Source organism: Artibeus jamaicensis, unplaced genomic scaffold (genome assembly GCF_021234435.1).
Source record: "Artibeus jamaicensis isolate MK-2021 breed Jamaican fruit bat unplaced genomic scaffold, CSHL_Jam_final scaffold_369, whole genome shotgun sequence".
Lineage (NCBI taxonomy): Eukaryota > Metazoa > Chordata > Mammalia > Chiroptera > Phyllostomidae > Artibeus > Artibeus jamaicensis.
The window spans coordinates 39,230,533-39,252,820 of record NW_026522042.1 but is presented as its reverse complement, the minus strand read 5'-3'; the positions used below and the strand labels follow the sequence as shown (position 1 = coordinate 39,252,820).

The 22,288-nt window shown below is 42.3% G+C and overlaps 1 protein-coding gene across 2 annotated transcripts in view; it reads right to left on the bottom strand.

The window, feature by feature from the left end:
* Positions 1-4,017: 4,017 nt before the first annotated feature.
* Positions 4,018-22,288, bottom strand: part of RGS7BP (regulator of G protein signaling 7 binding protein) — an 82,828-nt gene continuing 64,557 nt past the window's right edge. The window contains exons 4-6 of one of the 2 annotated variants that reach the window (XM_037150811.2): positions 18,687-18,834; positions 15,421-15,491; positions 4,018-5,048 (exon numbers count right to left, since the gene is read on the bottom strand). In XM_037150811.2, coding sequence (XP_037006706.2) covers positions 4,957-5,048; positions 15,421-15,491; positions 18,687-18,834 — 311 coding nt within the window. In that variant the 3' untranslated portion in view covers positions 4,018-4,956. Of the gene's footprint in view, positions 5,049-15,416; positions 15,492-18,686; positions 18,835-22,288 lie in introns of those variants that run through there. The other variant, XM_053657410.1, reaches the window with a different exon arrangement.

Genomic DNA, 22,288 nt, shown 5'->3' with positions numbered 1-22,288 from the left:
ATTTAGACTCTAATGCACACCTGAATATGTATATTTTAAAAATGAAATAACACTATAGACTTCTTCCATAACTCTTTTTTCACTTAACAATATAGCTTATTCATTTCCATACATATACATAGGGTGCTTATTCTTAATTGGTGCCTGGTATCTATCGAAAGGATAGACCACATTTAACCACCCTATACTGTAGGCTTATTTATATTTACCTTCCTCCAAATATGGCTGCATTAAACATCCTTTCTTGCATATATTTCTTGAATAATGAATGAATGTGCCTTAGTTCCTATTTTCTGACCTTTTTGAGGAGAAAATCCCTAAAGTGGAATTACTTGGCATACACATAAAATATATTGCCAAAATGTTTTCCAGAAAGGTTGACTCAGTTTAGTCTTGTTGACTCTGTAAGAGAATATTCATTTCTACACTTCTTTCTGTCCCTGGGCACTTTAATTCTTTATATGATTTGCCTTTCAGATACACAAAAAGGAATATATTATAATTTGCATTTTTGATTACTAGTATATTCAAATTGTTTCATATTATTATTAGTGCATTATTTAAATTTATGGTACATTGCCAGTTTGTGTCCTTGTCTCAGTTTTCTGCTGGAAAGTTTGATTTTTTTTGAGTCATAAATGTCCTTTTTTCAGAAATTCATTCATTCAATAAATATGTTTTTAGGGTTTGCTTTGTGTCTATCACTGTGTTAGGTGTTGAAGAGATAACAGTAGGCAAAGTAGACATGGTTGCTGCCTCCTTGAGCTTCCAGTTTAGTGGATAAAGGCAATGAAATAAGCAATGATGAACAAAAGTGGGGTAAGAAGAGGGTGAGATGGGAACATTTGGCTGGGCAGGGGGTTGCAGAGTGTGGAAACTTCCCAGAGTAGTAGGGTTTAAGCTCTTGACATGTATTAGAGGTCTACACTTTTTGTTACATATAGTTCAAATTTTGTTTTTTTAAAAATCTGGTTTAGTTTTTATCATATAGCAGTTTTGCATTTTTAATTTGTGAAATCCATCCATCTTTTCCCTTGTGGTTTCTTTCTTTATTGTCATGCTTAGAAAGGCTTTTTCATCCACACAAAAATTACATAAATATTCATTAGTATTGTCTGCTTGTCCTTTTATATGGTTTTTTACGTGTTTTAACATTCAAATCTTTACTGCACCTACAACTTATTTTGATGAAAGTTATGAGGCACAGATATAATATTTCTCCCCCCAAATGGCTAACCAGATATCACAATATAAGTTACTTAACAATCCCACATTTTCTCACGGATTTGAAATGTCATGTTTATAGGGTACTCAATTCTTCTATGTCCTTTGGTTTATTTCTGGACTTTATATTTAATTCTAATGATTTATTTTGAACCAATAGCATTACTGCTCTATTTCATCCTGTGTATAGTTACCTGAAAGTTACTGACATCCTAGTATGCAAAGAAAGGCTAGACATTGCTTAGGTATCTGTGTGGGGTGGGAAGTGAATGTGGATGATCTCCCAAGTCCTTTCAACTCTCAGAGTTCCATAGCCTGAAATTCCTATGGGATCATTGTTAATCTGGCCCATTGTTTTGCTTCCTCAAATTAATTCCATCCTTTTCTGCTTGGTGTTTGTTTTCCCCTCACTAGAAAGCTCAGCTTTCAGTAGGTGGCAGTATTGCCGAACAGGTAAGCATCCCGTGCTGCAAGGAGCACCGAGGAACAAAATGACCTGGCAGGATTTCAGAGTCTCCCCAGAGCTTTCATTAGAGGAGGCGTCTGGGCTGTGCTCCTTCTGATGTCTTCTCTGTACTCTAGAATGAGGTTACAGCCAGAATTGTGCAGTGAATCTGTTCCTAGATGTGTGCAAAGTGACACCTTGGCCCTATGGGCATTTCTGTCCAAACCTCATCCAAAAGTGCCTTTGGACCCCACCACTAACTAATACAAAGCCTAAAAATGTAGTTTTAAATAATGTGATTGTGGTGGCATTTTGGTGATTTTTCTTTTCTTTATACTTAGTGGTATTTTCCAGATCTCCTACAAAGAACATGAATTGCCTCTGTAATCTCAAAAAAAAAGTCAACATGGGGTATTGAAAATATGGTGGTAGAATGGATGGTTGTGTGCCAGAAAAGGTTCACATCCTTTTGTTTTTCAAGTATGTGAGTACATGCAACAAACTTGGTTCAGTGCTCTCTCCTTACCCTTAGAGATCAGCTAAGTATTATTGCTAATCTTATAGCACGTTACCGGCAGGAAGCTGAGACAGTAGAACTCTGTCTCATGGAGCTACACCTGAGAAAGTCCTTTGGTAGGGAGGGGAGAGTGCAGTCAAGAGATGCACTGGCATATCTAGCAGGTGGATTACCTGCTGCAACCACTCACCAGTGTAGGTTATCAGGTCTTTGAGCACTAAATTTAATCTTAGGACCTGCTACTGAAAAAAGATCTATAAATCTTGGAGTGTGTCTAAGGGAACTACAAAACTGATCAAAGGCTGGGAAACAGGCACTATGAATAAAAGATAAAGTGGCTGAATTTGTTTACCTTGCATACAGAAAGCCTAGCTAGGGAATTAGACAAATTCCTATCTCCTTGAAATGCTACTGTGATCCTCCCAAACATGGAGGTGAGACCTGAATTGATTAACAGTCTTCAGTTGTACAAAGGACAGTTGCACAGAAGCTAAGTGTTACTTTTACGCTGAGACTAAGGCTAGAGTGAACACAAATTAACTGAGCAGAAGTGATTCAGGCCAAGCATTTAGAAGGACGTGCTGAACACCAAGGTTGGACTTACCAGCTAATAACTTTGCATGAATTAGTAGGAACTAGAATGAAGCTAAGGGTTTTATACAGTAGAAAGGTGGGAGTGGGGAGAGACAGGAGTGAGAATGTGCCAAACTGGGCTACTTTGGAATCTCTAAAACAGTGGACCTGAGGTTAATTTATCTCAGGGGATAAAAATAAACCACATTCAGGAAAAGATATTACGTATTAACCAAACTCGATTTATGAAAGTCGGGGTTTACAGACCAGGTAAATTTGGGAACGGTTGCCTGCTCTGCAAGGGACTTTCACCTGAGGACTCTTTTCAATAGCATATTACCACAACTGTTTTTGCAAGTATTTGATTTAAAACATGATGATTTTCTCATGTAATTTTTAAGGGTACTTCTTCATATTAAGTCAGGCATACCTATAATCATGCATCAATTACCCTTCCTTGGAACACAACTCGGGGCTCTAAGAATGAGGATGAAAACAGACTGGTATGACCTAAATAGAGACCTACATAGCCTTTTGAGATCTCTTCCAACTCTTTAAGTTTTTTCACTTCACTTTCAATCAAAAGCAGCTAGAAGACAATTCCAAGGGTAATTTCCACAACATTAGATATTAGGTTGAACTATATGGAATTGCTATTTCTTAGGTCAAAACAGTCAAATACCAGCAATTTCAGATAATTCAACCTAATACAATAATTAGTCTAGTAACTTGTCTGCACCTGTCTTTATCTTCATTAAAGATAAAAGCTTTAATATACTTCATTTTCAGGTCAAAATATTGGTGGACATGTAAAAGCCCATGCACATAAGTAGAAAGAAATTATAGGGTTGGGATGAAAGATGATTTTTGAATAAATAACTTGTAGGCATCTGGCTCACCCTTTTATTATACTAGACACGGATGCCTCTTGTCTGACTTCAGGACTTTTCAGACTATGAAAAAAGAAAAGAAGTCCAAAGGCCTGATCTGTCAACCCATGGGAAATTCTGTCTGGGAAATGGGCCAAAGGAAGAGCCAGGAGAAATCTAACAAAACTTGTACCTTGTGACTAGTTTAGAGGAGGAAGGTCACAACACAGCTGTGAGCAGAAAGACATGGCGCCTGGCTTCCTCCTTTCTAAAATAATAGTATTGCTTCATGTGTCCTGCTTTCAAGAATCTGACTCATAAGGTAAGACACAAAGTACACATTGGAAAAGTCACATCTGTATAGTCACCTAAAATGAGACAAGCTTAGCTGAACTAAAAAGATTTTATTAACAATGTAAAATGTTAAATATTTGTACGATCTGAGCTAATTCCAGCATGCCCTAAAAGAGTTAACACTATGCTGATGTGCAGACTTCATGCTTCAGATTTCAATTAGAACAAAATGTGATAATATTCAAATTTTACATTTGAGGGCAGTTGTATATGTTACTACACCATTTCCTAACTGGATTACTTCATTCTCCAAGAAGCTGAAAAAGACACCATTGGATCAAAAGGAAATTAGTTGCCCATATGCATTGAACGAAGGTATTAGGATTATTGTGTATTTACAAAATTTAAATACTTTTCATATATGGTTTTTCTTGCATTATAAATTAAGATATTTTTCAGTTGAAGCTCTTAGATTCTGACAGAATGGAAGACTAAATGTAAATGAAAGCAAAGAAAGCAATAGGTGAGGTGGTATGTTTGCTTATAATATTATTTCTAATGATATTGATAGACTGGATTTTGAACACAGTTTTGTAGTTTGAAACAGATTTCTATGTCAAAGGACTTCTTCCATATATGATAAATTGTTAACATAAGATGTGAGAGCTATAGATATACTATTATACAGGAAATAATTTTTCTCTGTATGATACATTTTTAAAAACCTTTAAATAATTTAAAAATCATAATTCTTGCATCTGTCATGGTATGCTTTGGAGCAGACATGCACAATGTTGGCTTTAAAAATCCTTTTAAAAACAGCCTACTTTTTGAATCTGGTTTTTTTCCCGCTTGACAGCAGCTTCTTTCAAATGTAAAATCATTTACAAGGACAGAGAGTGGCAGATAAAAGTAATAATGAAGCATAGAAAACATAGTCAAAAACCAATAACTGTGGTTCAGCTGTCTGGAGGTCCTCGGCTTCTGTGATTTTTTTCCGGCCTGCCCTGGGGTGGGTTTCCAGGAGGCATTGTCTAGCTGGAGACGAGACAACATAACCCAAAGAACCTTCTCTTCCGTCTTCTCACCAGGGGGTAGGAAGTTAGATTTAGAAGGCTGCTGTCATCTGTGACAGGACAAAGCACATATGAGTGAGGTACAGACACAACCTTCTTTTATAAATTGGCTTTAACCTCCTCCCCCACCCCATCCTTTGAATCAAGGTTTCTTAACTTTAATCACTACCGACATTTTGGACCAGGTAGTTCTTTGCTGTTGGGGGCTGTCCCGGGCATTTGTAGGATATTGAGCAGCAGCATCGGCCTCTACTCACTAGATGCCAAAAGCAGCTCCCCCACCAGCTGTGGTAACCAAAAATATCCCCAGATATGGCCAAATATTTCCCAGGGGAGGGGCAAACAGCCCACAGCTGAGAATCACTGCTTAGAATTAAATTCCAACTGTTTAGATCTCATCGTTCAGTTGGGAGAAGCATAGATTCTTAGAAAGAGCCCATGCTTTGGAGTAAGTTTGGCTTCTTTCATAAACTTGCCTCAGCTATTTACTAGCTCTGTGACTTTGAACATGCAACTTAAACTCACCAAGCTTTAGTCAGTCCATCTGTAAAATAGGGTTTAATATTACTTAGGTGAGGATTAAATGAAAAACATTTAGCTTGGGTAGATACCTTGGTGCCTAGTGGAGAGGAAACACTTAGTAAATAGAGCTATTACTAATTATTTCCTTTATACAGGACCATTTCCTTGCCTCCATTTACCTCCTTCATGCCTTAGGAAGAAGTTTCAGTTATTCCTTGTTCAGTCTGTCCCTGGCACTGTCTGTAGATATTTGTAACAAGGGTAAGAGAAGATGATCAGCTGTTGAATTCATAAAGTTTGGTTTGAAATTTTTAGCATGGTGATGAGTAGAGGAATAAATAAGTCCTTAAACCAAATCTAGTTTAATGGCCTGGGTTTTTAGGAAATAGTGTAGTCCATAGGCAGAGTGGATAGAAATATCCTGTTGAGCAGAACTAACCAGTGTGAGTCCCAGAGGCTTGAGAAGGACCACAAAGACATAAGTTTTGTCATTGCCAACTGGCACAGGGCTAGAGCATGGTCAGACTGGAGCCAGGGGCAACCCCTTGGCTGGTTGGTTTTGACAACTGCTGTGGACCTACAGTCTTCCAGGATGGGTGGCCCCACCCTCCCAGAGCAGAGCTCAGGGGCTCCCTCCTTTCTCCATCCTAACCTGGACCAGAGGGGATGTTGGGAAAGAGCTCAGAATCAGGAGTTTGATGAAGTGATGAAAAAAGTGAAGAATGTGCCCCACCTGGAGAAAATGGTTTGTAGATGAGGGTTGGTTTTTGTTGATTACTGAGCCTAGACACTCTGGAAACTGTCAAGAACAAAAACAAATCCTGGCTTTCTGGTCCTCTTATGTAAATGTGTCGTCCAAATGCCTAGGCCTTTCCTCCTCTCCTCCAAAGGTTCTCATGTGTCATACTTTGAAGTGAACTGGCATCACCCACCAAGTTGACAGTGTTCCTTGAAGCGGTATACACTATGTTATACATTTAGATGGAACTACAATAGGAAGTTGGAGCCAGGGATGAAAAGAGGTGCCTTAGCGGAGCACATCAAATTAATCAAACGCAGTCCATACTTCCAGTCTCCACAGATTAAAATCCTCTCTTAAAACTCACATTCTGCCCTGGATGGCATGGCTCAGTAGATTGAGTGCCAGCCTGCGAACCAAAGCTTTGAGGCCTGGGTTGCAGGCCAGGTCCCCAGTAGGGGGCATGCAAGAGGCAACCACACATTGACGTTTCTCTCCTTCTCTTTCTGCCCCCCTCCCCCTCTGTCTAAAAATAAAGAAGTAAAATCTTAAAAAAAAAAAGAATCCTCACATTCTGCTAACATGGAGGAGAAAAGAATTCTCTTCATTCTTTTCTTAGTGAAAAATAATTCACTATGCTCTGGGTGTCAACACTTTGAGAGCTAAAAACAGGGCATCTCTATTTTATAATTAAAGTTGTCTTAGGAATGTAGAAGAGGCTAAAGGGCGGGTAAATGGTGATGGAAGGATACTTGATGTGGAGTGGTGAGCACACAATACAGTATACAGATGATGTATTGTAGAATTGTATACCTGAAACCTATATAATTTTATCAACCCATGTAATCCCAATAAGTTCAATAAAAAAGTAAAAAAATCCTAAAAGTAAATAAATAAACTTGCCCCCAAAAGTTAAGACATTGAAAACTGTGTCAGATAGTATATGAGCCTGATTTCTCAGGTTACTATCTTAGTGATGAATCACAGTATGCTTTGGAACAGAAAGATAACTCACTTTCTCACTGTTCTACAGACTTTTACTTTTTTAACCACCAAGTGAGCAATGAACTTAACCTAATTGGATATGGCAAAGATATAGCAGACTCTGAAGGGTAAATAATTTTACCTTTCAATATGTCTTTGGATACTGGCTACATTTCCTGAAACTCAAGTTCATCCAAAATTGAATGCTTCCTTGGAACAGAAATACTAAAACTATATATATATATATATCATATATATATTTCATATATATTTCATATATATTTCACATATATATGTATATATATATATAAGTGAAAATCTTTGTATTTCTATTTCTTTAAGGCTTGGAAAATCTATTTTTTTCAAATCTATTTGGAAAGTCTATATACAAATTCAAAATCCCTGAATTTGTATATATCCTTCCTTTTCTCCAAACGTTAAAGAGGTTTGGGGAATGATCTAACTGGTATTTGTACATATTCTAAAATGCAGTTCTGATGTGTATGGTTCACACTACAAGAGGAAATGTCTCCTACAATGCTGTGTTTACAAAGAGAGTGTACATGCGGTTGCTGTGGTATGTGTATGCTGTGGTGGTGCATTTGTTCCTGTTCTCTTTTTATGTATTGAAAGCATGTAGGCATTATACACAGATATTAAGAGATTTGTATCAAGACTGACAGTTGTCAGGGGTGAAGGGTTTGGGGACTGGGTGAGAAAGGTGAGGGGATTAAGCAGTAAAAACTGGTAGTTACAAACAGTCACACAGATGTAGAGTATAGCAGAGGAATATACTCAATAGTATTGTGATAAATATGTATCAGGCCAGGTGTGTGTATTTAAGGCAGTGAGGGGACCACTCCGTGAAGTACATGATTGTCCAGCTGCTTTGCTGTACCTCTGACACTAATATAGAAATATACTGAATGTAAACTATAATTGAAAAACGAAAAAGACTGACCCTCATGTCTGTGCACTCATTACAGTGATCAGAAACCTTTTTGCTACTGCAACTCTCTTCACTCTGTCTTCTTTTCCTATATATTCTTACTCGTGAGTGCTGTATGCACACCCACAAGTGTACAGAGCACTCACAAGTGAATAGGAGGTGTTAGGACTGATGAGGAAGTGCTGGGGTGTTAAGCAAAGGGCAGGCTCCTGTTAAGGATGACTGCCGGTGTGGGGCGTCTTTGCTGAGCACTTTGGTGGCTCCTTTGCCTAGCCCGGAGCTTGTCTGATTATCACCCAGGGCTGAGGTGACACAAAAGCTCTCAAGTTCTTGGCAGACATTCAGGGCAGCTTTCCCCACCACAGGAAGCTGACACCTGCATAAGTGCTGACATTCACGGAGCAGTAAGCATGCCTGGATGGTCTGAAGTAACTTATGTCCAAGGAAAGATGTGTTTCCACATTGATTAAAATCCTGTCTGTCTGAAGTGATGGGTTGCCAAAATAATGTGAGCAAAATGGACTGTTTCCCACTTATTCTAAACTTTCTGGGCTACTTCACCTGACCTTGTTGAGACATCTTTGATTTTTATTGCAGATGTTTGAGACTTCAGTAGTAATGCTGCCAGAGAGATACAAGCACAATGCTAGGAGAATTCCGAGGGGAGTTCTTCTCCTCTCCCAAGTGGAGGAGAAGGAAGAAGACATTTGTGAATCCACGGAGGTCTTGGTATTCGTGGTGGGCTGCTGGGGTGAGGGAGACTTGGACATTTGGTGAAGTAGGGGGTTAGGCGTTGTAGGTGGAGAGAGCAGGGCAAGCAAAGGCAGACTGAATGTGGGTCCAGATCAACGGTACGGCCTGGCTGGAATGAAGGGTAGATGAAGGAAGAGGTAGCACAATAAAACAGAACTACTAAGAATTCCGTGAATATGGCCGCACCTGCCCCTGCCTCCCTGCCTTTACAGACACCAGTTCTTTTTCCAAGGAAATGCCAACCCCTTCCTTAAGATCAGCTTAAGCATTTCCCCTGCACAGTCTTTTCTGATTGCTTCGTGCTTCTGCATTCCTTCACGCTTCCAAACGTCCCAGCCCTTGCCAAAACCTCTGCTTCCAACCTGTCTTCCCCCCACCCTATAAGCACCTCTTCATACAATTCTTCATCAGTTTACCCTTTCTGCCCCAGCTCCTCATTTCCCACTCACCTCTCAACCCCCCTTAACTAGGCTTCTGGGCCCAAAATTCCAAGTCAGCTGCTTCTGCCAGCATCACCAGTGATTATCGTGTTGCTAAATCCTGCAGACACTCAGTTCTCACTTAGCCGAGCTACCCCGCAACTTCCTTTATGTATTTCATAGGGCGCTCCAGGTTTCCTTCTCGGTCCCTTTTGTAAACTGCTCCTTTCCCTTAAGACCTTCAGTTTTGGCCTTCGAGGACTCTTCTCTATGCACATTCTCCTTGGGGGGGCCTCAACCATTCTAGGGCTTCGGTTACCATCGTGCTGATGATGTTTAAATCTGTATTCCCAGTGCTCCCAGTGTACTTGTCTCAACTCACAGAAGACTTGTACATCCACTCTTAACCACGGGCAATTGTTCTTGGAGTCTCCCCATGTCCAAAACTTCGATTTTCGTCTGTCTCTGCTGCTCCTCTTCTGTTCCCTCTAATTTAGTGAATGACTCTATCACTCACTGTGCTTTCCAAGTCTGAACTTGGGTTTCACCCTTGGTTCTGCCCATCTAATTGGTTGCATCCCTTTTCTCTTCCATAACTCCCTGCAGTGGTTTTGGGTTTGGACCCGGGATAAAGTCCAAACCTTTTAGCATGGCTAACAAGGACCTTAATGATATAGGCCCACCCACGTCCCAAGGCTCTTTTCTAACCACGTTCCCAGCACACGAACCTGGTTCATCAAAATGCCCCACCCTTTTATCTCCCCAGATGCCTTCACATATCCAGGATCTTCTGCCTAGACTGTATTTTTTCCATCTTTTTCTTCGGCTAACACTGATTCATCCTAAGAGATCTCAGCCAGATACTTTCCAAAAAGTAATTCTCAATATTTCCACTTCCCCCAAATCTGGCTACGTGAGAATACGATATGCACTCACAGCAATCGGTGTCTATGTCATAGTTGTATTATAAGCACTAGTTTCTTTGTCTTTCCAATTGTGTGTGTGTCAGTTCTTCCACAATTCACATGCTCTACCCTGAAGACTCCATCACAATTTCTGTGACAGGAGGCATACGTCATTTGAAAAAAACTTCTCAGGTGTTCCCTCATCCAATCTGTTCTGTTGAGCTGGAGAGCATCTAAGGGGAGAGACATCCCTGTCACCCAGCACAGCACTGGACACCTCACAGGTACCTGTCACACGTTGGATGATGTGGGGACATTGGATACTAGGGCAAGAAGCTTGTTCCTCCTTCAGTAGACAATGAGCAGGCATTTAGTGTTGAGTTGGAGCTCAACATCGCTCTGAGTGTAATCAGAGTAATGCATTAAGAGACTCCTGTGTGATCAGTGATGTGTGCATCAGACTGGAGGAGAGAGGGATTACATATGTCGTGAATCCTGGACAAAAGATTGCAGAAATTACTAAGGATATGGGGCTATCAGTAAAACTGCCCCGAGCAATGTTCAGGCACCAACTTGAAGCACAAAGTTTTTATATGGGGCCCCAGGGGAAGGACCTCCCAGGTCATCTCCAAGCTTGTAGGTGGCATAGCGTCCCAGTGTTCTTCAGCCAGATATCAAACTCTTCTGTCTGATAGAGTTAGGCTGGTTCTGGATCTGGAGGTCCAGATGGGAGTGGATCGGGGCTATGCGTCTGGGAAAGTGCTCCTAGACCCAGTTTAGTCTGGAGTAGGGCTGTCCATAGAAGGGGACCCATTCTGGAACACATCGAATTCCTGACTGACCCATTTCTGACTTACTGTAATGCTCGGTATTAACAACAAAATTCTAGGCAAGAGTGAATGTACCAACACATGCAGAGCATTCATTAAGTCAGAATTTTAGAAAAGGCGAAACTGTCTTTCAGGCTCAATTTATTTCTACCAATTTGTTTTGTCTGATTACAACGTGCACTTAGAAGATACTTGTCCTGCACTTTCCATTCTCCATTCTCCTTTTAGCCTTTGTCAGTAACCTTGTGGGCTCTCCACAGGTATTTCCATTTGTAATCCATTTGACACAGCCAGACTATCATAATTAATGAAGCTCCCGACAGCACTGTCACTGACCCAGAATGTAGAACAGAGGAGCCGCTGAAGCCACGGAGAGAACAGTGGGCTGGGCGCCAGGAGGTCTGGACACTGTCTGGAGGATGAGGGTGGCTCGCTGTTCTTTATGCACCTCCTTGCCTCCGCTTTTTAACCAGAATGGTGGTAAAGGAAGGCCCTGTCTGAAATGAAGGCCTCAGCCACTAATCATTGAAATTCCTGCTCTTGCCCACTTTCCTTTATTTGCCACTGAAATCAATTTGAAGTCACCTGTTAAGTCAACTTTTGGTTGTGGTAGGAAGGGGAGGAGATCTGATTAAATCTCTAAAAGCAGAGACAGCTGCGGGGCAGTTCCTGACTGGGGGGGGGTAGAGCCCAGAGAACTGAGGGCCCCAGGTTTTAGGGGCGGCTTCCCAGCACCTGCCCCACGGAATTTTCACGTGACCACACCTGAGGAAGAAAAAACGGGACAAGAAGCAGTATCTTTTCCCTTCTTTCTCTCTGCTTCACACACACACATAAATGACATGAGAGAAAGAAAATAAAAAGACAGAAAGAAAACAGATGTCTTTCTGTAATGGTTTTATCCAGTTAGTATTGTTTTCACCCTAAGGCCCTATGGAGAAGAACTGGAATACGTTTTTCTACATGGCACCCCAGACCACCTCCAGCACGTGTTAACCTGGACCTGCATAAGACACAAACCACCTGGACAGAATTCCAGGAAGGTCATGGGGAAGTCCCTGTGGTTTAGCTCAGTACAAGCAGCCAGGGACAGGAATCTGGCCGATTTGTTCATTGACGTGGCACCATATGCGATTGCTAAAAAGTGTTCCCAGCTCTGGAGACCTGCTCTCCTCCCCTCTGGCCTTCTCGGACCCTTGTCCAGACTCACACCCCTCTTCTCCACCGGTCAGCTCACAGTGACGCGATGCTGTGAGTGTTCACCACACACGCAGAGAACAGAGATGCATCTTCACATGCTAAGGGGTCCCATTTCTCCCACAAATGAAGAAACCTGACTTACCCACAAGACTTCACCTCGATTTCTTTTTATTATTATTTTAAAATCCTACTGCGTCACTGACTCCTAAAGAAGTCCCTGCCTCTCATGGCTTTTGCCTTTTACTTCCCCAAATAGATTCAGGGTTCATGTCCTGGGTATCACTTAATTACTACTATTATATTTAAAATCAGCCCTGGCTGGTGTGGCTCAGCAGATTGAGTGCCCAGCTGCAAAGGAAAGGGTCACCGGTTCAATTCCTAGTGAGGCACATGTCTGGGTTGCGGGCCAGGTCCCCAGTGGAGGGTGCACGAGAGGCAACTATGCATTGATGTTTCCCTCCCTCTCTTTCTCCCTCCTTCCCCTCTCTAAAAATAAATAAAATCTTAAAAAATAAAATAAAATTATTTTTGTTTATAAAAACAATATAGTTACAAAATTTCTTATACTTTTTATGATTATAAACAATGTCCTAAGTAAAATGAAAAATTTTTCCCATTAATGCATTGTTTAAAAACTGCCGGAGGACTTTTCACTGAAAGTAGAGGGACTAGTGGGATGCGCTGATTTAGAAGAGGGGCTCCACGGCATGCAGGAAAGTCAGACTGGGGCACCCGGGGCTGTCACCCTCCGGGGCAGCTGAACATGACGTACGGCCAGAGGCCCATGTGCTGTCGATGGCAGTAAGCTTGCCAAACACTTTAGGAAGCTGAGGACAGCTTCAGACATGACCCCAGACCCAGAGTCTTGGGGGTCCATGTTCTAAATGGCAGGACACTACATACATAGTCAGTGGCAGAAGGGATTGTTCTTTTCCATGATGGTTTGGCATATTCCTGAGCTGGGTTGGGTGGGCCAGCCAGTAAATAATAGTAACAATCATAACTGCAGCAACAATATAGTAAAGCATTTGTTGAACGTTTGCTTTCCGTAAGGTCGCTAATAGATATATGGCATGCATTCCATCATTTAACCCTCATAACAACTCTCTTTGAGTTACCTGATACATTGCCTCACCTGCCTCTTATTTTCTGACACCACATCCATCCCAACTGGCTCAAGCCACACTGCTCCTCGGTCTCTACGCCTGGTGTTCTCACTTCCACCTCCCCACCTGCTGCCATGCTGCTCCCTGAGCCAACAGGCACTGCATCTCCGATGCCAAATCCTCTCCCTCCTAGCTCAGAGGCAGGCCGTACCCTGTGTACCCTCCCACCCAGGCTTTGCTCAGTGAAAACACAGGAGGTTTTTTTTTTACCTTTAAAAATCCTTTCCCTGCCCTCTAGTTACCACTCTCTGAAGCAGATGCTGCACTTAAGGTTGTTCTGGCCATGTGTGTGTGCTTAGTGAGAGCGGTTATTATTGTCCTTTGTACATAGCTTCAGACCCTGGGGCTGCAAAGTTGGATGCAGATTTAACAATGTTTATGGCCAGTGTTGCTCTACTATGCCCCAGGCAGTGCTCTGGGTCCTGGAGAGATGGTCATTAATAGAAGGATAAGTAGTAGGAGCTTAGAGCCACCTCTCACAGCCCTTCCCTTTCCATGTTAGAGTGCATTCCCCTGCAGGACAGTTCTGGGGAAGGACAGCCTGGAATCACCTCCCAGCCTTTCCACTTATAGTCTGTGTGGCCTTGATCCAGTTACTTAACCTCTCTCTGCTTTGGTTTTCTGTAAACTGGGAAATATTAATAGCATTTCTCTCAAATGTGTTATTAGAATTAAATAAGTTAAAAGAGTTAATAATCTACAGTATTTAGGATAGTAGCTGTGATACTGTGATTTATAATAAATATATATTGGATCTTTCTCCTAAAACCCTCAGCACTGCCTAAGTGCTGAGAGCTATAAAGGCATCTCGTTATGATATGAGGTGACTTTTGGAAAGCACCTAAGAATGGGGGCTGGTTGGAACCTTGCGTCCCAACCCATGACCTCCTGAGAGAGAAGAAAGGATGGAGATTGATTTCAATAAACTGATGACCAATGACTTACTTAATCATGCCTGTAATAAAGCCTCCATAAAAACCCAAAAGGACAGGGCTCCAAGAACTTCCAGGTTGGTGAACATGGGGAGATTTGGGGAGAGATGGAAGCTCCAGGCCCATTCCCCACCCCTTGTCTTGTGTATCTTGTCTATCTGGCTATTTCCTGAGTTGTATCTTTTTATAATAAACCAGGGATCTTGCTAGTGAAAGTTTTCTCTGAGTTCTGTGAGTCATTCTAGCAATCTAATCAAACCCATGAAGGGAGTCATTGGAACCTCCAATCTATAGTCTGCTGATCAGAAGCACAGGAGACAACCGTGAAATTACCACTGTCCTCCAAAGCATGTGGGGGGAGGGGCAGTCTTTGGGACAGAGCCCTTAACTTGTGGGATCTGATTTTATATCAGGTGGTATCGGAGTTGGGTTGAATTGTAGGACACTCAGCTGGCACGCGAGAGTTGTTTGGTGGTATGGAGACCACATCACAGGTGGGTGTGGAATCATAGCGGCACTGTGAGTTCTCAATACATGTTCATTATTATGATTACTTCTTTAGCTAATTAAATGTCTAGAAAGCAGAGATCTTCCTTTGCAAGTATTCTTGAGTCTCCCCCACTTGGATGTAAACTTCTTAAAGGCAAGGGGCAAGCCTTCAGACCTTTCGTGTTTGCCATACTTGGCACAGCTCGGGCCGTGAGTAGATGCTCTTGACTGACAGGGCCAGAGGAGAAAGTGTCTGTTTTGAGGTCAGGGTACACCTGGGCTATCCTCAGGCAAAACTGTGTTCACCTGAGAGATTCCATTCTCATGGTCATATATATATATATATATATATATATATATATATATATATATATATATATTTTTTTTTTTTTAGGAAAGACAAATGTATACTCGGTGCTTTCTGTTGTTTGTGCAAAAGCCCAAAACTTGCTTTAATTTCTCTAGAAACAAGTCCCAGGGTTTTTATGTTAAGAAAGAACATCATTTGCCTCAAAAAGAAATGACATGACTCACCTTGATTTTTCAGTGGTAAAGGCATAGTTTCCCTGAGTTTGCTTAAAAGGTTTTTCATTTCTCTCATGTCTCTGTGAAATTGATCAAAAGGAAAAATCGTCAGCTGTAAATTTCTGAAACGCCATCTCGTACAGTCTGTTCCATGAGACAACTGAAGGACAAGAGTCTGTGCTTCATAGTACTAGCCCTGATTTGCAGCAGGCAAAAACGGCATCTACTTTACTGTTATAATGGAAAGAAATCTGAGACGGGCTGGCTCTGGGAGGAGAGAGCACTACCCTGGCAGGCGTTTCCACGGGGCGTTCTGGGGGAGGCGCCCTCCTCGCTGCCGTCAGTTGGGCCCGGCAGAGATCGGAGAAGAGCCTCCAGTCCTGAGGGCAGGACTTCAGATTTCCAAGGGGAGGTGAAGGACACACAACTAGAATGGTGGGGTTACCCTGGGCAAGGCTGAGGCCGGGTGACGGTCAGACGGCCGTTGTGGTTGTACAGGTCCACTCGCTGTTGTCTCTCTTTATCACGATGGAAGTTCTGTGTGACACCAATGTTAAGAATTCCTGAGGGCCAACACTTATCAAACCGATTTGGAATGATGGGAGAGTGTGACAAATTCTACAACTGTCAGAGAAGAGCTTTTCACAGTGGGTGGAACAGAGAAAGAGAGAGCCTGGGGGCAGGGTGCAGCCGGGTCTTCCTCTAGACCCCGCAGGCACGTCTGACACCGCACCCACCCTCATCCCAGAGCACATCTGGTCACGAAGCCCCTGAGTCGAAGAGTGGGAGGCCATCAACTCAGTAGCAGGAGGCAACTGGACTTTTCAAGTCTTTGCGACAGGGGTTCCCCAAATGTTCAACAGTGGTTATCCAGGGGAGTCAGCACTCTTGGAATCCCAAGATATGGTGGTAGATTTCATTTGAAAAAGAAAAACTAGGCCCTGGCTGGTGTAGCTCAGTGGATTGAGCTCGGGTCTGCGAACCAGACAATCGAGGTTCGATTCCCAGTCAGGGCACATGCCTGGGTTGTAGGCCAGTTCCCTGCAGGCCAGTTCCCAGCAGGGGACATACAAAAGGCAACCATACATTGATGTTTCTCTTCCTCTCTCCTTCCCTTCCCCCCTAAAGATAAATAAATAAAATCTTTTAAAAAAAGCAAAAATCAGATATATCTTTTAGTTAACTCTAGAATAGTCAAGAAATATCAGGCACCCAGGGTTTAAGAAAATTTGGGGGCAGGGTAGATAATCATAAAACTGAGAATATTCTATCTATTTTCCTTCTGCCATTTGAGGAAACAGAGATATCATATAATTTTAGGTCTGAAATCACTCAGTCCGTTTCATAAAACACAACTGTTTTGTTGAGCACAGTTTGAGGACCACTTGTCTTAGGGAGGCCGAATCCCCCTGGGGTCCGCTCGTCAAGTAGTGACTAGTATGTGACGTGCAGGGGACAGCAGCCTTGTGGATCTGTATAAACATATCTGTAAAAAATGCAGAACACTTTCCATAGGTGTAAGGGTGTGTCCATGTGCTACTGCGTGCTGATCAGCCCCAAAGGGTATTTCTAGAAAGAGAAGTGGGGGAGAGGGAGACGGAGGACAGGGCCCTACGTCCAGGCACCTTCTGTTTTCCTGTAAAATCCCCAAGAGTAGATGGAGTGGGTGGGTGGTGGGCAGGCGCACAGCGGGAAGGGGCTCGTCATGCTGTATGTGAGAGCGAGGCCTGGTCTCCTCGGAGAGCACCAGTTCTCAGCCCCGGCTGCTGCACCAGAGAACCACCTGATGCCGAGCCCTACGCCACGAAAGCCTGATTTGGCTGGTTTATGGTGGGGCTCAGTCATCAACGTTTTTAAAAAGTCCTCCTGGTGATTTTGATGAAAAGCCCAGTTTGAGAGCCACTGGTCTCTTAGGGCGGTGAAACAGGGCAACCGAGGAAGCCACCCTCCCAGACAGGTCTGTGTGTCTGCTTCTCCCAGTCATTCCACCTCCAACAGCCTGAATCCAGCAGGCTTTCGAGCAGAACGGAGACACTGCCAGTACCATGGGCTATGCTCTCCCGTTCTTATTGCCAGCCATAGCTTGCTTTCTGCAAGCTCACAGGGCTTGGATATAGCATCTCTGCAAGGCTTCTGAAAAGGAAAAAAGGCTTTGCTGATGGATTATGCCCTGACCATGGTACTCCAGCAGATGTTTCTTCCTGGGAATAGAGCAAAGCACTTTCCATTTTATAAATTGAGATAAATCACTCCCTCATCATTTGTCTATAGTTCTATCAAACTGCGCCAAACAGCTTTATTGTTTGAATGTTGGATTTCCACGCTTATACAAAATCCAAGTTTTATTAATAGCACATAATTACCACATGCTTCAATTTTCTATAAACACAGAAATTCGGTAATTAGCTTTAGAATTATATTACAATCTGAAAGTAGAACCACGATGGCTATAAATGCCCTCGTGTGTTACTTTTCTAAAAATAAAAAAATAAAATGTTCATTATCTTGTCAGTGACTCAAACCCCACTCACAGAGCACTCAGTGGCATTGCCCGGCATTCATTCATCTGCTTTGTGCCGGCGCTGGGGACATTAGTAGCAAAGGACAAGATATCATCAGTGCGAAGACCAATAAACAAGGACCTTGCCTTTCTGCCTTAAAGAGTGGAATTTTTAGCATCCAGATGAAACACAGCACTTACTGTTATATTATCATTGCACCCTCTCCTCAAGTGAACCAGAATCACTGTAGAATCTCTTCTCCCGGGGAAGAAAGCAGCAGCAGAGCGACTGCTTGCTAAGGCAAATGCATTCACTTAATCTGACCACTAGAGGGCAGGCAGCTACATTCCGCGAGAATAAGAGAACGGAGTCTTGCAGAAAGCTGTTCATGAACTAGACTGAATTGAATGCTCAGCCCCTGACTGGCAGCCAAGCAGGCCAGTCCATACATCTAAAATCCAAGAATCTTTGGGAGACATCTTGGCGCGATTCGGGGACCCAGCCCACGCAGTGGACTGTGATGTGTGCAGAGCACTTCGCTTCCATGGAAATGCAATGCGGTGGAGTGGGATGAGCCCTGGCCTGGAGCCTGCCTCCACCCGAGTTTCTGCCACCGTTCCATTGCAGGATTTGGACCCCTTCCCTTCCCTTGAGTCAGTGTTCTAAGAGCTCTGTTTCTGACTCTGAAAGGGAACATCTAGACTCTATGTGGTCCCGAGGAGTATGAAGTGGAGGAGGAGTAAGGTAGTCTATTTAGGGCGACTTCCCACTTACCTTTCAGTATTCTCAATGTCTGTGGAAACCTGCCAGGATTGTTGCTGAATATCTACGGGGGAAGATGAGGAGTCCTCCAGAGCAGGCGCTTCAGCACTCTCCTCAATTCTGCAATCCGGACTCTTGGTTCCCCCACCAGCCTCCTTTCCTAAGGGGCAGGGAGGTGGGGATGGGGGTGGGGATATTGGTAAAGAGAAGATAAGAAATGATAATGCAGTTGTACACCTAAGATGTCATTACAAAGCTTGGCTATGCTTTGAAGCAAGTGCTCCATTAACACAAGTTTCTGAATACTAAAATAATTAATATATAAAAATAAGTGTGTGTGTGGTATGCTTTCACAACATTCTGGGAAAGACAGTTTGTGGTGGATGCAATTTGAAGATTAAGATAAAAGCAAAGGTCCTGTCTTTGATGGAGTGTTGGTGCTTCGTGAGTTAGAACGGGTTAGCTTCGGAGGGGGGACTCAGCCTGTGGAATCAGGCTGCTTTTTGGTCCGCAGATTCAGGGGCAGGTAAGAGGCCCAGGCACTCGTGACACCCAGCAGGAAGAAAGGGAGCTCCTGTCAGTCTCACTCACTAGCTCTTTTTGCCTGTGGGAAGTGGCAGAGATCATGGACCTGCCTTCCATTTCCTTGGCTCTCCAACCTCCTGAGGTGTCTCCTTCTATGAGGAGTGAGCCCAGCATCAAGAGCCAGGCTCATTCTGCTAAGACCATAAAGCCCCATCAACTAAGGGGCCCTGTACTGGGGAGCCGTTCACAGTACCATACTGTCAATCCACTAAGACTTACTGTGACTGATCTTAAGTGAATAAATCAACTCTGTGGAATCAAATCTCCAAGTTGGTTCAGCCGTAATTTACATGAAAGTAAGTAGAAATTATATTCTGGGGACCAGGTATCCTCTGTTAATGTCTATTTCTGCCTTGAACATTTACATACTCAAAGGTGGATATCTTGACCATTGGGATGGCCTGTGTGGCTGGAGAACTGGGTTTTGAACCTGCCTTTGTTATTCATTCATTCACTCACTCACTCATTCAGTCATTCACTTGCAAATCTTTTTGAGTGTCAGCTAAATATCAGGTGTTGGTCTTGATGTTAGAGATATAAAAGTGAAAGACATACCTTTTTTTCCCTTTTAATCCTCACCTGAGGATCTGTTTATTGATTTGAGAGAGTGAGGAAGGGGGAGGAACACTGATGTGAGAGAGAAACTTCAGTTGCCTCTAGTCCATGCCCCGGGGACCAAATCCACAACCTAGGTGTGTGCCCTGGCTGGGAATCAAACCTGCAAGCCTTTGGTGTACAGGATGAGGCTCCAACAAACTGAGCCACCCAGACAGGGTGAAAGACACAGTCTTTGTCTTATGGTTAAAGTGCTGGAGATAGACAATATTAAAATTTACACAAATAATCACAAAGCTGTTGTATAATATTGTGTGGTCTGCAAAAAGGGGTAGGTACATATTTTTTTACTCTTTCATCCAATTTTGTTTGCATTATGTAGATACAGCTCTAGACTATTTAGAAAATTGTTACAGCCCATATCACTAACTATTCATGAGATAGCAGCTAGACCAGGTTAGTTTCCCTAATCCTGGTGGGATTGTTTTTGCATGTTTTTAAAAAAGCAAAACAAATAGACAGAAAATAAAACAAACTTGTGCAGAGGATGGCTGTTCACTGTAAAATCTAACAGGAAGCTTTTCCTTTCCATTCTTGATCTGAAGGTAACTAGCAAAAATCTCACCTCCATAATTTGAAAACCATGTGGTAGCAACACAAGCAGAAAGAGACAAGCAATTAAGTGGTAATTAACTGCACACCATTCATCAGCCTACAGGAGAAATGAACCTCTGAATATTCAGCTGGAGCACAAACACAAATTCACTGATGAGAAGTTTTGATCATATTGCGCGTACTTTATGCACATTGATCCCAGGTAATGGAATTGCTTTTCCAATTTTATGGCGTGCTCTTGGGTGGAAATTAATTAAGCACATAATTTAGCATATTACCACTTCACAGTTGGAGGTCATTGACCTCTTAAAAGCATTGGCATTGTGCTTCCTGGGAGGGTGCAGCTAATGCAGTTTGCTTGCCACCCACCTCTGGGCAGCATCGGCTTCAGTGGGATGAGAATCTGAGCAAGGGCTCCTGAGGTCTGAGACAGGGACAAAAGCCGGGGTCCCCCAAAGCACCCTCTGCTTTTCAAAACTGTGAAGAATCGGGCCATCTGAAAGCACACACAGCTCCTGTTATACTCCTGTGGGGTCAAAATGCCTTGGAGAATGGAGGAGGGTTTGGACAGCAAAGAAGATACACACAGATGGAATTCTCTGCTCTGTGGGCTTTGCCTGGCTTTGGGGTCACAACGGCCCCTGTCCTGTGGTCAGGACTACAGAGCCCAAAGGTTTTTTTTCCGAAGCGGGGGGAGGACACAGTGTACTGTTCTTTCTTGGAGTCCCCTCTTTATCTTCCTCAAGTATGCACCTTTTACGACAAAGGCATCAATAGAATACAGTCCATAAGCACTTTGTTTACAGTTACTACCTGTAATAATTCTATTTATAGAAGTCATTTATATAAGCTATTTGTATAGCTTTTTCAAAGTAAAATGACAATTCATGTATTCTTGAAACAAGCCTATGAGCTTGTAATGGCAAGGAATATCCTCCCTTCCCCCTTTTCTCGACCTAGGTCTATGGATGTGGATGAACAAGAATGAAAACCCCAGATGTTAGACTTGCAGTTTAGTACCTGTGTCAGCTCACAAACCCTCTAAAATTTTTAGAATATGATCTTTAAATTTCTGAGTTATGAAATGACTCCTAAATATGTCTAGGGATAGGTTCTTTTTATGGTAATCATTTTTGGCATTTGATTGGCATTTGCAATCTATTTTTTCCCAATTTTTTATTTTGAAAATTAGCAAACCTACAGCAAACTTGCAAGAATGATACAGTAGACACTCAGGTGTTCTAGTTTCACCAATTATGAATGTTTAGCTGTATTTTCTTTTATCATTCAGTCTCAGATATGTGTGTATGTATTGTATACAGGTTTCATATATATTATATTGTTCATATATATTTTATCAATATATTATATTTATCATATATAATTTTAATGTGAAATTATATATTATATATAATTTTTATCAACCCTTTAAGGGTAAGTCGCAGACATTAATGACACTTTATCCTCATTACTTCAATATTATTTCCTAAGGAAAAATATTTTTTACATAACCTGTAAATAATTATTGTGTCAAAAATCTTTAATTAAATATGATTCAATATAATATAAATATTTAATGGTCTATATTAAAATTTTCACGTGTTCCAAGAATATCCTTTATATATTTTTTATTTTTAAAAAATATTTTAGTTATTTATTTTTTAGAGAGAGGAGAAGGGTGGAAGAAAGAGAGGGAGAGAATCATTGTTCCATTTGCCCCCAACCAGGGACCAGCCTGCAACCCAGGCCCGTGCCCTTAACTGGACTAGAACCAGCAACCTGTCAGTCCGCAGGCCAGTGCTCAGTCCACTGAGCCACACCAGCCAGAGTTACAGGGTCTTTTTCACTCAAGGTATCCA